The sequence below is a fragment of the Otolemur garnettii genome, unplaced genomic scaffold (genome assembly GCF_000181295.1).
Source record: "Otolemur garnettii isolate 467f Iridium unplaced genomic scaffold, OtoGar3 scaffold00015, whole genome shotgun sequence".
Classification (NCBI taxonomy): domain Eukaryota; kingdom Metazoa; phylum Chordata; class Mammalia; order Primates; family Galagidae; genus Otolemur; species Otolemur garnettii.
Window position 1 is genome coordinate 30088954 of NW_003852410.1, and position 16569 is coordinate 30105522.

General features: G+C 41.3%; 1 protein-coding gene across 2 annotated transcripts in view; it reads left to right on the plus strand.

Annotated features, from left to right (window-relative positions):
- Positions 1–5426: 5426 nt before the first annotated feature.
- DENND6A (DENN domain containing 6A) overlaps positions 5427–16569 on the plus strand; it is an 81663-nt gene continuing 70520 nt past the window's right edge. The window contains exon 1 of one of the 2 annotated variants that reach the window (XM_012802488.2): positions 5427–5727. In XM_012802488.2, coding sequence (XP_012657942.1) covers positions 5491–5727 — 237 coding nt within the window. In that variant the 5' untranslated portion in view covers positions 5427–5490. The remainder of the gene's footprint in view (positions 5728–16569) is intronic. The other variant, XM_023510713.1, reaches the window with a different exon arrangement.

A 16569-nucleotide genomic window follows, 5' to 3' on the forward strand; every position in this document is an offset into this window, starting at 1 on the left:
TCAAAAAAAAAAAAAAAATTTGCATTTGAGTCTAGTCCCAGTGCAGTGGTATTTACAACTAATTGTAAACAACCAATTGCAGATTCCTTTGTTTCTTCTCCATTCCCACTGCTTCACTTAAAAAATTTAGTCTTAAAAAAAATCCACATTTGAAAGAAAAAAAAAATCCACATTTGGGCATATTGTCTTTCAAAGATGTATGACAGTAAATTCAGTTCTCTAGGGTGGCGCCTGTAGCTCAGTGGGTAGGCCACATACACCAAAGCTGGCAGGTTCAAACCTGGCCCTGGGGCAGCTAAAACAACAATGACAACTGCTACAACAACAATAACAAAATAGCCAGGCGTTGTGGTGGGTGCCCATAGTCTCAGCTACTTGAGAAGCTGAGGCCAGAGAATTGCTTAAGCCAGACAGTTTGCAACTCTGTCTCCCCCCAAAAAATATTCAGTTCCCTATTGATTACATATTGGTCCTTGGGCCTCTGCTTATTTCTCTGTTTTTGTTTTGTTTTTTTTTTGGGTTTTGTTTGTTTGTTTGCTTGTTTTTTGTTACCACAGTGTAGTTATGTCCCAGCAGTGCAGCCTTGACTGCATTAACTTTAAGGGCAAGTGGAAAGTTCCCTGGTTGCCCATCAGGGTGGTTATTTAGGGCATTTGGATTCCCTGCAGGAGTTTTTGGTAAAACTAAGCCCAGAGACCTAACATTGCAATTCACACCATTGTCTAATATTCTTTTCTTTTTTTTTCCCTCCCTTCTTCCCTACTTCCTATTTTCCTTCCTTCATCTTTCTTTCTTTTTTACTATGAAAATTGCTGAAATGTCAAGAGTTTGGGTAGGGGTGAGTAGGGAAGTTTGAAATGTTTTTATTCTTGTTTTCAGCATTCTTGGTAACATTAGAAGAGCAGCAGAGCCATGAATCCAGTCATGCTCTTGGCTATAGCAGCCTACTCTGACTTAAGTGCTCCGCATATGAAAAAAGATCTAGGGCTTGGTTGACAGTACATGCCACACAAGCCAGTTATGTGACCTGGCTGCCAAAACAAGTATATGTGATCTGAACTGGCATTAAGGCTGTTGGCTGGGACAAGGAAGGTAATAGCCCCAGGGTATACTGTGCAATGGTCAGATCACACCTGGAAGATGCTGTTTCCCCCTGCATTTTAAGAGTCATGTTGATAAGTTGGAGTATGCCCAACTTGGGCAACAGGATAATGAATGGCCTAGCAACTGCATCCTTTGAGGAATATTTGGAGGATCTGGGGTGGTTTACCCTGGAAATTAGAAGATATGGCAGTGGGGACAACTATTTTCAAACATTCATAGGGCTATCCTGTAGAATTGGACTCTTCTATGTAATCTCAGGAAGACAACTTAGACTAATAGGTGTACATTAGAGTAGCTGATTTTGTCTACATAAAAGGAAAAATTTTTCTAGCACCTTTGAACATCTAGAAAATAGCTCTGAAAGGTAGTGACTTAACATTAATATAAGTTTAGGAAAAGAGGTTGGCTGACTAAACATCAGAGGTTGGCTGGGTATGGTGGCTCAGGCTGGGTATGCTGGCTCACACTTGTAATCCTAGCACTCTGGGATGCAGAGGAAGGTGATTTGCTTGAGCTCAGGCGATTGAGACCACCAGAGCAAGAGGAAGACCCTGTCGCTACTAAAAATAGAAAAAACTAGCCAGGCATTATGGCAGGCACCTATAGTCCCAGCTGCTCCAGAGGCTGAGACAAAAGGATTGCTCAGGCCCAGGAGCTTGGGGTTGCTGTGAGGTATGAGGCCATGGCATTCTACCCAGGATGACAGAGTGAGACTGTCTCAAAAAAAAAAAAAAAAGAACATTCATTAGTAAGAGATGACCCAATTCAAAATCCTTTCAGCTGCAAAGGTTCTGATGACAAACCCTAAGAAGGAAGAAGGTGTATTTTTTTTCTCAGCTTCCAAACAAGAATCGACAAAACAAACTTAACATAGATTCTGTGACAGAATGTCACAATGGTAGAGAGGGTAGAGAGGAAAAAAAGCCATAGCTACTTTATTGTCCTGGTGGTTATTTACTTTGTATGCAAAGGTTTAAGTGTGTTTTTTTCCCCCTAAAACAGATTGAATACTTTTTTTCTTCACTTTTAAAATTCTCTAGAGTGTTGGTGTGCTTTCTTTCTGAAACTTCTGGCCCGCTTAATGTCTTATTTTCAAGGTATTATATTTTGACAAGATTATCCATAACCCAATATTATAAAGCAGCACTTCAGAGAATAGCTATTTGTGTCCATGTCAAAGAACTAGTCCTGGGCCGGGTGCAGTGGCTCATATCTGTAATCCTAGCACTCTGGGAGGCCAGGGCAGATGGATTGCCTGAGGTCAGGGGTTTGAGATGAGCCTGAGAAAGAGAGAGACCTTGTCTCCAAAATTAGCCAAGCATTGTGACAGGTGCCTGTAGTCCCACTTACTTGGGAGACTGAGGCAAGAGGATCACTTGAATCCAGAGATTTGAGGTTGCTATAAGCTATGATGCCATGGAACTGTACTAAGAGCTGACAAAGTGAGATTTTGACTCAAAAAAAATTTTTTTTAATTAAAAAAAGAATGACCCCTGTGGAACAACTGGTGTTTAGATCTCATTAAATTTTTTTTTTTTTTTTTTTTTTTAGCTTCCCAAGTAGCTGGGACTACAGGCACCTGCCACAATGCCTGGCTATTTGGTGTTGTTGTTGTTTCAGCTATCATTGTTTAGCTGACTGGGGCTGGTTTGAATAGGCCAGCCTTGCTGTACATGGCAGGCGCCCTACCCACTGAGCAACAGGTACTGCCTAGATCTCATTAATCATTAATAATAAAGTAGCATTGAGTTAAATGTGTGCATTAGAATAGGTTAGAATTCAGTGGTTCTCAACCTGTGGGTCGTGGCCAGTGAAAATATACCCTGCAGGGTGGCGCCTGTGGCTCAGTGGCTTGGGTGCAGGCCCCATATACCGATGGTGGCAGGTTCAAACCCAACCTCGCCTAAACTGCAACAAAAAATAGCCAGGCCTGTAGTCCCAGCTACTTGGGAGGCTGAGGCAAGAGCCTAAGCCCAGGAGTTGGAGGTTGCTGTGATCTGTGTGATGCCTTGGCACTCTACCAAGAGCGATAAAGTAAGACTCTGTCTCTACCAAAAAAAAGAAAAGAAAAGAAAACACATCCTGCATATCAGATATTTACATTATGATTCATAACAGTAGCAAAATTACAGTTATGAAGTAACAACGAAAATAATTTTATGGTTGGGTGTCATCACAACATGAGGAACTGTACATTAAAGGGTTGTAGCATTAGGAAGGTTGAGAACCACTGGGTGAGATCCTCTCAACAGTCAGAGAGATGAGTTAGTAATGATCATTTCCTCTTACCAATGCAGAAACTGGGTCTTGGAGCAGCATGCCTACCAATATCATGATGATGGGTGGAGTTGGTGCTGTAATTTTGGCTTCCAATTCAGTGTTACTTTCTAATACAAATGGCTACTGTTTATTCCCAATAGTGGATTTAGAGACTTTCTTGAATGCAGAATATAGTTTTTGTTTCATAACTACAGTGGTTTTCTGGAGTGGGATGGGAGGTTGCTTTGTCCAAAGACTTGACCTCTAACTTAAAAATGTGGTCCCTACATTCATCTCTAGCAAATACCACTACTACTATTTGAGGATGCATGGCCATCTCCTTGGAAATAGGAATATTAACACTTACTCTAAACAACAATTTTAATTTGGAGAAGGCAGTGTTTGTCAGATGGAGTGGATTTGCCTGGACAGTGGCACAAAATGCTCAAGCACTCAGGCTGAGTTAGAAAGACCTATGTTTAAATCTTTGTTCTGGGCTTGGTGCCTATAGCACAGTGGTAACAGAGCCAGCTACATACACTAAGGGTGGTGGGTTCAAACCTGGCCCAGGCCAGCTAAACAACTGCAACAAAAAAAATATCTGGGCGTTGTGGTGGGTGCCTGTAGTCTCAGCTACTTGGGAGGAGGCAAGAGAATTGTTTAAACCCAAGAGTTTGAAGTTGCTGTGATGCCATGGCGTTCTACTGAGGGCGACAAAGTGAGACTATCTCCAAAAAAAAAAAAAAAAATCTTTGTTCTGACATCTGCTAGCTGTGTCATCTTCATCTTCATCTCACGGTGCTTCAGTTTCCTTATCTGTAAAATGGAAATAACAACTAATCTATCTTTTGGATTAGTTGGGAGGATTAGATATTGTAATGAGTGTAAAGAGTGTAAAAGTATGAACACTATGCTGTGTTGTTTTATTTTAATAGTTTTATGATAAACCAGGTCTTGCTATGTTGCCCCAGCTGGAGTGCAGAGGCTATTCACAGGTGAATTATAGCATACTGCAGCCTCGAATTCCTGGGCCCAAGGGATCCTCCTCCCTCAACCTGTCTCAGCCTCTCAAGTATCTGGGACTATAGCACACACCACAGTGCCTGAGTTGTGCTGTGTTTATTGTGAGGTATTACCAAATGTATTTTACCCATTTTTTCAATCAGGGTATTATTGTCTGTTTCCTATTTACTTCACTATGCTGTTTATACTCAGCATAGTAGGTGCTGAATAACTCCTACTCAGGAGTATCATGCTGGACCAATAAGCGATAACAATTCAACAGAACAAATGCCTCCTGGTTGCCTGGAACAATGCTGATTTCCCAGAATACAAAGTTGCCTGGGATCAGGCCTTTGCCCTAGTGCTCAGAGAGCCTGATCCACAGGTTGCTGCTGAGGCCAACCTGAGGTTCTAGAAAGGTCTTGAGATGTGTGAGTGTTGAGTGAGTCAGATAGGCACAACAAGAAAAGTGGGTGGGCCCTTGGTGGAGAGGGAAGAGCTGAGTGAAGGCACAGATCTCTGAATCAGCAGACCACATGTGTGAACAGTAAGCTGGCACTGGAGCTGTCGTACTTGTTAGGCTAGTTGTGTAACCTCTCAGAAACTCAATTTCCTTATCTGTAAAAAGAAGGTCTACCTGCTTGCGATTATGTGAGGCTTCGATAAGGTAATAATTGTAAATATCTTGAACTTGCCTCATCAACTGGCATAAAGTATTCAATAAATATTACACACCGTTATCATTATGCTTTAGTAACTTAACACCTTACAATAATAACTGAAACGCTACCATTCCAAGTATAATTTATTCTCTGGTCGTTGACTGCAAACAAGGGTGACAACGATACACAAACAACCATTTGAGTCCTGAAGAGCTTTAAGACAAGGATGCCAGTTTCGGCTTCACAATCTCAGACAAGTGGCAGCGTGACGTGTACACGTTCGCGTCGCCGCCGAGGAGAACCCAGTGCAGAGTCCAGCTCCCAGAGTCACGTGACTAGCGCCCCCGCCCAGATCCGCGGGTCCCCAGCGGCTGCCGCAGGGGCGGCTGCGCATGCGTGGAGCCGAGGGCGCTCTGCGGCGCGGTCCGCGGTAGAGGCGGCGCGAACAGCAAGGGGGCGGCGGATGGCTCTGCGGGGCCCAGTGGGCTTGGGGCCCGGCTCTCGAAGGCTGTTGGACGAGGCGGTGGCGGCTTCAGAAGTGCGCGAGGCGCCGGCCCTTGTGGCGCCGGGAGCCGTGCCGGAGGACGATGAAGAGGACGATAGCCGCGGCCGGGGCCTGCTGCGCTGGGACGGCTTTTCGGCCTGGCTGCACTGCGTGTGTGTGGTGGGCTTCGACCTGGAGCTGGGCCAGGCCGTGGAGGTGAGGCCCAGCCGCACCCTGTCTTCACGCTCCGCCCCTGCACCTGGGCGGCTCCGGCCGAGCGAGTGGCCCGCGGGCAGGCTGGAGAGCCAGGATCCCGTCGGCCGCGCATCCGGGCGTGGCTGGCCTCCCGTACGCCAGTCGGCCGGGCTGCGGTCCTTAGGCAATTCCCGTGGGACGATCATGGGCTGCGGTTAGGGGTGAAGAGTTCTCTCTAGACCCCTCCTAAATACTTGATATTGTCTTTTCTTTCTTTTTTTTAACCTCAAAGTCATAGAAATAAATAAAAGGATCTGCTGCACCGGGAAAAGGCTGCAGTCAGGATGTTTGGTACTTTTTCAAGAGGAAACAATGTTCCTAACATATGGTGAATTATAATAGCCAAACTTGCACAACCAACTTTTTAGGTCCATAGATTGTTTTGGTCATTTGCAGTAACTCAGAGCATTCCACTCAGCTTGAGATGAGTCGAAATGCTCATCTCAGCATGCATTTTCTCCTTTTCTTCTTTTGTTCTTTGTTATTTTTTGTTGTTGCTCCTGGAACAGTTGGCCTGAAAGCTGTCAAAGATAGAGGAGAAATCATTTGCTTGTGATTCTGTCAAGTTTTCCATCTTTATGGTACCATATTGAAAGGCTTTTGAATCTTAGCCATTTTTGACATTGCTTAGGGTCTTTTTTGTAGCATGAAAGATTGCTTGTCTGTATATGTCCAAGAAAAACGTTATCAGAAGGATGTATGTTTAAACGTTTTTTGTTTTGTTTTTTGGTGTTGACAGATTTTAATGTCATTCTCACTGTAATGGCCTGATTAAGAAAATTGTCCAGGGGTTGCCCATCCCTGCACTTTGATGGGAGAATCACTTGAGCCCAGGAGTTTGGATCAGCCAGGGCAACATAGCAAGACCCCATCTCTACAAAAAATTAGCTTGATGTGGTAGCATGGACCTGCCTGTAATTCCTGCTACTTGGGAGGAGGAGAAAGGACGATTGCTTGATCCTGGGATTCAGGACTGCAGTGAGCTATGATAAGGTCACTGCACTCCAACCTGGGCTACAGAGCCTGATCCTGTTTTGTTTTGTTTATTATTTAATAAATCAAGGCTTTTCTTAAGGTGAAGTTACTGCTTTTGTATTTTACCTGTCTTGGTGTTTTATCACAACCTAGTTCAATAAACATTAAGTTTCCAGTAAGATTATGGCATGGTAATTGCTGGGCATAAAAATATAGTAATATACTCTAACCTGTATTTGTAATTGATGTAACAATTTAGAGGAGAACCAAGAATTAATCAAAATAATAGGTAGGGCAAAATTCAGTGCCTGGCACCTACTGACATTCAGTAAATACTTGTTGAAAGAATGAGTGAATACGTGAATAAATTCTTTATTGGTCCCAAAGACTTTGAAGAAGATATTTATAAAGCCACTTATCATTTATGTTGACTTGTTAACTCAAAATTTATGAACAGCAAAATTCAATTTAACCAGCAGACACAGGATTGGGATTGGCTTGTTGTAGTGGATTGCATTTTTAATTTCTAAATTTTTATTATTGTTATTGAGACAGAGCCTCAAGCTATTGCCCTAGGTACAGTGCAATGGCATCACAGCTCACAGCAACCTCCAACTCCTTGGCTTGAGCGATTCTCTTGCCTCAGCCTACCAAGTAGCTGGGACTACGTGCGCCTGCCATAATGCCCAACTATTTTTTTTTTTTTTTGGTTGTAGTTGTCATTGTTGTTTTTGGTAGGCCCAGGGGAATGGATTCGAACTTGCCAGCTCTGGTGTATGTGGCTGGCACCTTAGCCGCTTGAGCTACAGGAGTCGAGCCCTGATTGCATTTTTAAATAGATAAAGGAGATCTATTTGAATTCTAATTGTTTGGGATATTCTCTATAGCACACCTTGGATACAGTGCTATGGATCATAGCTCACAGCAACCTCAAACTCTTTGGTTCAAGTTATCCTCTTGCCTCAGCCTGGGACTACGGGCATCTGCCCCCAACCACAATGTGGCTAGTTTTTCTATTTTTAGTAGAGATGGTGGCACTTTTGCTCAGGCTGGTCTTGAACCCCTGAGCTTAGGTGATCCACCTGCCTCAGCCTTTCACAGTGCTAGGATTACAAATGTGAGCCACCATGCTAGGCAGCATGAGTGTAGATATATATATAAGTATATTTTTCGAGACAGTCTTACTTTCTTGCCCCAGTAGAATGCCATAGCATTGTAACTCACAGCAACCTCAAACTCCTGGGCTCAAGTGATCCTCTGGTCTCAGCCTCCCAAGTACCTGGGACTATAGGCACCTGCCACAACACCTGGCTATTTTTAGAGATGGGGTCTGGCTCTTTTTCAGGCTGGTTTCAAACTCCTGAGCTGGGATGATCCACCTGCTTTGGTCTCAAGTGCTAGGATTACAGGCGTGAGCCACCTTGTCCAGCCCTATATTTTTTGACCAAATAAACAGATTACTTAACAGAGTTGTGGTACAGAAGTGTGAATCATTAAGGAACTTATTTTGAATTTCATTTCCCATAGTATATGCTACTGTATACAGAATTTTCTTCTTTTTTTAAATTTCAGGTTAATGTGAGGGTAAAAACAACTAGGTTACAATATTTGCATTTATTGGGTATAATCCATCTTGTAGTTGTGTTCCACACCCAAAAGGTATACCTTTACGTTGTGCCTATTAAGTGGGGCTACACCAATCCCCTCCTTTCCTCTCCTTTCTCCCCTTGTGCCCCCTCCCTCCAACTTGAATTGAAGTGAGTTTTTCTCTTTTGTGGGTATGCATTAGGTTGTCTACTGGCTTCATATCAGTATTGAGTACATTGGATATTTGCTTTTCCATTCTTGTGGCACTTTACTAAGAAGAGCATGTTTCACAGAATTCTCTTTAGATCATTATTTCTTACCTTTTTCTACTTCTTGAATCCTTTAAAAAAAATACGATGAACACCATGAACTCTCCACTTGGAAAAGGTTCACTAAGACAGAATTATATATATGGTTCCATGGTTTGTCTGAGTTTATCTATGTATCTTCTATTCCATTGTCCCTAGTTTAAGAATCATTTATTTTAGAAAATGTAGGATGAGGGGCCAGGTGCAGTGGCTCACACCTATAATCCTAGCACTCTGGGAGGCTGAGGCCAGTGAACTGCTTGAGCTCATGAGTTCCAGACCAGCCTGAGCAAAAAGTAAGACCCTATCTTTACTAAAAAATAGAAAAACTGAGGATCACCTGAGCCCAAGAGTTGGAGGTTGCTGTGAGCTATGATGCCATGGCACTCTACCCAGGGTGACAGCTTGAGACTCTGTCTCAAAAAAAAAAGAAAGAAAAGAAAATGTAGGATGATGGTGGGGAAGATTCTCTAATAAATGATTAAAGAAAGATAAGCATATCAAATGAGATACAAAAGAATTTTGCTTTATTTTCCTGAGGGAAAATGTAGAATATATACCTTGTCCCTTTTAAAATTAAGAAAAAAAGGAATACAAATTAATAGTTAATATAAAAACATAGTTGAGAAATATATTTTACTTTTGTACTACAGCCATGTCTGTGGTGAAAATTCAGAGAAGGGGTGGCTGGAATGGGAAAAGAAGGTGAGTGTAGAATTGTGTTGAGAAATGAGTAGCCTCAGCCCTACATAACCAAAGGGGCTCAAGAGGAAGATTGTTTAAAGAATAGGTGTAACTTGGGGCTGTATCGTTGGAACCCACCTGTGTTTTAAGAAAGGCAATCACTGAATCTTAGATTTGAGAGAGATTTAAGAAGCTGTTCTGCAATGACCCAAAATATGCGTTTATAGATTTCTAACAAATGCATAAACAGTGCCACTTACTTGAGCTTAAATCACTGCTAAAAAGACATAGAATAGTGGTCAAGAACCCAAACTCTAGCTGGGCTGCCTAGGTTTAAATCCATGTGACTTTTTGGCCAAGTAACTTAGCTTGTCTGAGCTTCACATTCTTCCTTTTCATCCTGGCATTGTAAAGATTTGATAAGTTAATGTTAGGAAAGCATTTGGGACACATTAAGACCTATTTGAGTCTGTTTTGGGGGAGTATTAATTTTCTAGAAATTTCCTTTTTTAGTAGAGAGAAACACTAACTTTTGTCTTTTCTTTTTTTTTTTTCACCTGTCACTCTGTCACCCTGGATAAAGTGCTCACAGCAACTTCATAGCTCACAGCAACCTCAAACTCCTAATTCAAGCAAATTCTCCTGCCTTAGCCTCCAGAGTAGCTGGGACTATAGGCACTAGCCACCATGCCTGGCTAGTTCTTTTTTTCCCCCAATTTTAGCAAGATGGGGTCTACTATTGCTTAGGCTAGTCTCCAACCCCTGATGTCAAGCAATCCACTCCTCTACCTCCCAGAGTGCTGGGATTACAGGTATGAGCCGCTGTGCATGGCCTAGTGTTTCTGTTTTTGTAGAGATGGGGGACTTGCTCTTGCTCAAGTTGGTCTCAAATTCCTGAGCTCAAGTAGTCCACCTGCCTTGGCCTCCCAGAGTGTGGGATTACAGGCATGAGTCACTGTACCAGCTCTCTGACTTTAGCTTGGTAAAGTTGGGCCTTAGTTTTCTCACTTGTAAAATGAAAGTAGGGTACTAGAATGAGTACTTTATTTTATTTATTTTTTATTTTTACATATACATGTGTTTACTAGGTTTCCACTTTTTGCCTTCACAAAATCAAAAAGGCTTAAAATTTAACAATAACAATGTTTAAGATAAGGACTAGAAATAAAAACCTCATAATGAATGAAGATAAATACATTCATAAAAGAAATCAAGACGATTGCTGCAACCAAGTATTAAGCAATAATAATAGTAATGCAAAGAAAGTAACATTCACATTGTCAAATAAGAGTTTGTCTATTATAGAATGCTTTTTTTTTTTTTTTTTTTGAGACAGAGCCTCAAGCTGTCCCCCTGGGTAGAGTGCCGTGGCATTACAGCTCACAGCAACCTTCAACTCCTGGGCTCAAGCGAGTCTCCTGCCTCAGCCTCCCAAGTAGCTGGGACCACAGGCGCCCGCCACCACACCCGGCTATTTTTTGGTTGCAGCCGTCATTGTTGTTTGGCAGGTCCGGGCTGGGGATTCGAACCCACCACCTTAGGTGTACGTGGCTGGCGCCTTAGCTGGTTGAGCTATAGGTGCCGAGCCTATTATAGAATGCTTTGACTCTGAGGTTCAGTATAGAGTCATCAGTTAACTTCTTATTATCTTTTTTCCCAAGGTCTCAAAAAATAAACAACTAATATTTATAAATAAAAATAAAAGATAATTTCAAAAAACAGACTGTGCCAAATCTTATAGATAATAGAAAGAGAAGAAATACTTCAAAATCATTCTGCTGAAATTACAAACATAACTGACTTTAAATGAGGATGCAGTATCCTGTATCCTAAAAAACATATTAAGTTGAAGTAAAAATTAATGTTTAAGTAATGTACTTTAGTCAAAATTGAATCCAATTTATGTGAGAATTAGTCACTATTTTTTCCCTTGTCCTTACCCTCATCCCCTCCCTCCTTCTCTGTCTGCTCTCCCCATCCCCCATGCCCCACCATGTCATTAATTGTCATTAATTGTCCTCATATCAAAGTTGAATACATAGGATTCATACTTTTCTATTCCTGTGATGCTTCACTAAGGATAATGTGTTCCACCTCCATTCAGGTTAGTACAAGTACTGCAAAATCTCCATTTTTTAAATGGCTGAATAATATTCCATGGTATACATATACCATAGCTTGCCAATCTATTCCTGAGTTGAAGGGCATTTAGGCTGTTTCCACATTTTAGCAATTGTAAATTGGGCTGCTATAAACAGCCTAGTACAAGTATCTTTATAATAAAAGGTTTTTTTCCCTTCTGGATAGATGCCCAGTAATGGGATTACAGGATCAAATGGGAGGTCTAGGTTGAGTTCTTTGAGGTTTCTCCATACTTCTTCCAAAAAGATTGTATTAGTTTGCAGTCCCACCAGCAGTGTAAAAGTGTTCTTTTCTCTCCACATCCGTGCCAGCATCTCCAGTTTTGAGATTTTGTGATATAGGCCATTCTTGCTGGGGTTAGATGATATCTCAGGGTGGTTTTAATTTGCATTTCTCTAATAATTAGGGATGATGAGCATTTTTTCATATATTTCATAGCCGTTTATCTTCTTTAGAGAAGGTTCTATTCATCTCTCTTCCCCATTGATGTATGGCCCATTGATGTATGACTGTTGAGTTTTTTCTTGTGGATTAATTGAAGTTCTGTATAGATCCTAGTTATTAAGTTTTTGTCTGATTCAAAATATGCAAATATCCTTTCCCATTGTGTAGATTGTCTATTTGCTTTGGCTGTTGTCTCCTTGGCTGTACAGAAACTTTTTCAGTTTAATTGAATCCTATTTGTTTATTGATGTGGTTGTTGCTATTCCCATGGCAGTCTTCTTCACAAAGTCTTTCCTCAGACCCATATTTACTGGTGTTTTTCCTATTGTTTCTTTGAGGATTTTTATCATTTCATGCCTTAAATTTAAGTCTGTTATCCATCTTGAATCAGTTTTTGTGTGTGGAGAGAGGTGCAGGTCCTGTTTCAGTTTTTTACAGGTGGATATCCAATTCTCCCAGCACCATTTATTGAATAGGGAGTCTTTCCCCCACTGGACATTCTTGTTAGGTTTATCAAAGATTAGGTGGCTGAAAGTTGCTGGTTTCATTTCCTGGTTTTCTGTTTGATTCCAAATGTCTATGTCTCTATTTTTGTGCCAGTACCATGCTGTCTTGACCACCATGGCCTTGTAGTACAGCCTAAAATCTGGTATGGTGATACCCCCGGCTTTGTTTTTTATTAGTAAGGACTGCCTTAGCTATACAGAGTTTTTCTGGTTCCATACAAAATGCAGAATCATTTTTTCCAAGTCTTGAAAATATACCAAGTCTTGTTGGTATTTTAATAGGGATGCTGTTGAATCAGTAAATTGCTCTCGGAAGTATAGACATTTTAACAATGTAGATTCTTCCCAGCCATGAGCATGGTATGTTCTTCCATTTGTTAAAGTCCTTGCTATTTCCTTTCTTAAGGTTTCATAATTTTTTTTATAGAGGTCTTTCACTTCTTTTGTTAGGTATATTCCTAAGTATTTCATTTTCTTTGGGGCTATGGTGAAGGGAATTGTGTCTTTAATTAACCTCTCATCTTGGCTGTTGTTAGCATATACAAAAGCAGCTGACTTGTGGACATTGATTTTATATCCTGAAACATTACTGTATTTTGTAATGACTTCCAAGAGTCTTGTGGTTGAGTCTTTAGGGTTCTCTAAGTTTAAGATCATATCGTCAGCAAAGAGGTAGAGTTTGACCTTTTCTGCTCCAATTGGGATGCCCTTTATTTCCTTGTCTTGTCTAATTGTATTGGCTAGAACTTCCAGCACTATGTTGAATAGTAATGGTGACAGAGGACAACCTTGTCTGGTTCCAGGTCTAAGAGGAAAAGCTTTCAGTTTTATTCCATTCAGTAAAATAGCTGTGGGTTTGTCATAGATATCTTCAATCAGTTTAAGAAATATGCCACCTGTGCCTATACTCCTCAGTGTTCTAATTAGAAAAGGATGCTGGATTTTATCAAATGCTTTTTCTGTGTCTATTGAGAGAATCATACAGTCTTTGGTTTTACTTCTGTTGATAAGGTGAAAACATTTATAGACTTGCATATATTAAACCAGCCTTGCATCCCTGGGATGAAACCTACTTGATCATGATGTATGAATTTTTTGATAATAAGCTGTAATCTGTTGGCTAGGATTTTATTGAGAAGAATGAGTACTTTATTTAATTTAATTAATTAATTAATTAATTAATTTGAGACGGAGCCTCAAGCTGTTGCCCTGGATAGAGCGCTGTGGTGTTACAGCTCATAGCAACCTCCAACTCTTGGGCTTAAGCAATTCTCTTGCCTCAGCCTCCCAAGTAGCTGGGAATACAGGCGTCTGCCACAACGCTGGCTATTTTTTGGTTGTAGTTGTCATTGTTGTTTGGTAGGCCCGGGCTGGATTCAAACCCACCCCAGCCAAAACTGCAAAAAATAAAATAAAATAAAAAAATAAGTGATTCTCTTGCATCAGCCTCCCAAGTAGTTGGAACTACAGGCAATTGCCACGCTGCCCAGCTCTTTTCTGGTTGTAGTTGTCGTTGTTTGGCAGGCCTGGGCTGGGTTCAAACCTACCAGCTCTGGTATATGTGGCTGGCACCCTAGCTGCTGAGTATAGGCACTGAGTCAACAGAAGCAAATTTTAAACAAGCTCAAGCAGAAAAGAACAACTTGCTGTAAGGACACCAAGATGTTTCGAGCTATTTAAGGCATAAACCTAGTGGGACTTAAGAAAATAAGCCCAGAATGAAGGAAACCTCTAATTTTTTGCTCTTTTGGGGGGTGGGTTGTGTTTGTTTATGCTTCCTGCAGATTGGTTTCCCTTACTTCTCTGATCTTTGTAGTGGGAAAGTTGCTGGTTTTTCACCCATCGGTGAAGAGAGTGTATTTACTCCGTTTCCAAACACCAGAGGAAGCAGGTACTCAGACCTGGTTTGGGGCAGGTTCACACTCTGAGGTAATTAGTTAAAGACCTGAGAGGAAGAGAGAGTAGTGGTTTACCTTGCAAAATTTCTGTTGAAAGCCCTGTCCTAAGTGGAGACCTTAAGAAGGTGGTTTGAACTGGGAAGATACTAAAAACAGCGTCAACTATAGGGGGTATGTTTAGCTTCTTTTCCCCTGAGGTGGGAGAATTGCTCCATAATCCAAATGTCCTCTGGAACAAGATTCGAAAGTCACTGAGTTTTATATACTTTGTCACTTATGACTTTGGAATTACCTGATTATATAGTAAAGCCTTAATTGTCTGCATCCATCCAGAATTACCACATTTATTCAAGTTTCTTTTTTTTCCTGAGTAAGGAATAACATGCTCAACATGCTCGTTGTTAAAAACTTGGTAAGAGGCTCGGCACCTGTGGCTCAAGTGGCTAAGGCACCAGCCACATACACCTAAGGTGGCAGGTTCGAAGCCAGCCCTGACCTGCCAAAACAACAATGATGGCTGCAACCAAAAAATAGCCGGGCGTTGTGGCGGGCGCCTGTGGTCCCAGCTACTTGAGAGGCAGAGGCAGGAGACTCGCTTGAGCCCAGGAGTTGGAGGTTGCTGTGAGCTGTGATGCCACAACACTCTATCTAGGGGGATAGCTTGAGGCTCTGTCTCAAAAAAAAAAAAAAAACTTGGTAAGAAAAAAAATTATAAACACTAGAAAACATCACTCTTAATACTACTAAGAGGCAGTTGCTAATGATATTTGCTTTTTTTCTTTATGTAATTTTGTGTCTATCAAGGATTAATTTGATTGTTAAGAGCAGAAACCTTTTCAAATAAATATGAGAAAAGAGAGATCAGTTGCTTTCTTGTACAGGAAGCCAGGATGAACCTGTGGGATGTGGAAAGCCCCAGGCTTTTACCTTCGTTTCTGAAGACCCATGGTATTTTATCTCTAATTCTTTTTGCTTGGCTGTTCTGTCCTCAGTGCAGAGGCTGGTTTCTTCTACAAGGTTTTAGTTTCTGCTCTCTAAAAAAATTTCTGCTTGTAGCTCAATAGTTAGAGCACGGGCCCTGTGCACTGGGGTTGGCAGGTTCAGACCTGGCCTGGGCCTGCTAAATAAAAAACTTGTGCTTAACTTTTGATTACCATGGTATTGACTTTAGCCAAACTCCACTTCTCTAGAACCAGGCGGAAGCTTAATGCCAATAATGGAGTATCTGGTTCAGTCTGGGTCAGGTGCTCCCTTATGTTCAGTCTTCTGTGGTCTGGAGAAAGGGTTGCAGTAGCAGTAGTGGCACTTAGACTCACCACTGCAGTGGAAGAAGGGATGACTTCCAAAACGTGAACTGGGCAGTAGTCATCCAAACATGTTTACTATAAGTGTTTGTTTTTATGGACAAATATTCTCAGAAACAATTTGCTGGGTCATTAAAGATTCTTCATAAATAAAATTTTATGGACAATTATTTATTTAACTGTTTTCCTTAATTTGGATATTCAGTTTTCCTTTTTACACAATGTGGAGGGCTGTTTAATGCCTATACACACATGTTGGAGATGTTCTGCATCTCTGAGGGTCTTTAAATCTCTTGAACTGATAGTAGGTTGATATTTCTATAGTTTGAGATCACCTTCTGAGCCACTCTGGCTCTGGATTTTGTAAGCATTGAAGCATTGTTGATGTATTTCTTCCTCTTGAAGGCTATGACCTATCAACTTCTTGGACAGAATTTTAGTCTAGGGAAAAGAGCATAAGCTTTGTGTTGTCCACACATTTTCTGGTTGTCTGACTTTTGGCCAAATTCTTCAGCTCTCTGAATCTCATTTTGCTCTATTATGAAATAGGAAAATAAAATCCTGAGAGTGTTCTTGGAGGTACTAAATGATGTATGTAAGAATTAATGGCCAGTCATTTAAGGCACGTCCAGTATGTTAGTCCCTTTTACAGTTAGTAACCTTGCGTATTAAATAATCAGTGGGACTTCTTTGATTATTCCCTTCATTATTTGCCTTAAGTTGATATTTTAGAAAGATACTCAGCTTTGTATGCAAATCACCATTATTAAAAATACTTTCTGAGTGGGCTCAGCGCCTGTAGCTCAGTGGCCAGAGCGCCAGCCACATACACTGGAGCTGGCAGGTTTGAATCCAGCCCAGGCTTGCCAAACAACAATGACCACTACAACCAAAGAATAGCTGGGTATTGTGGCAGGAACCTGTATCCCAGCTACTTGGGAGGCTGAGGCAAGAG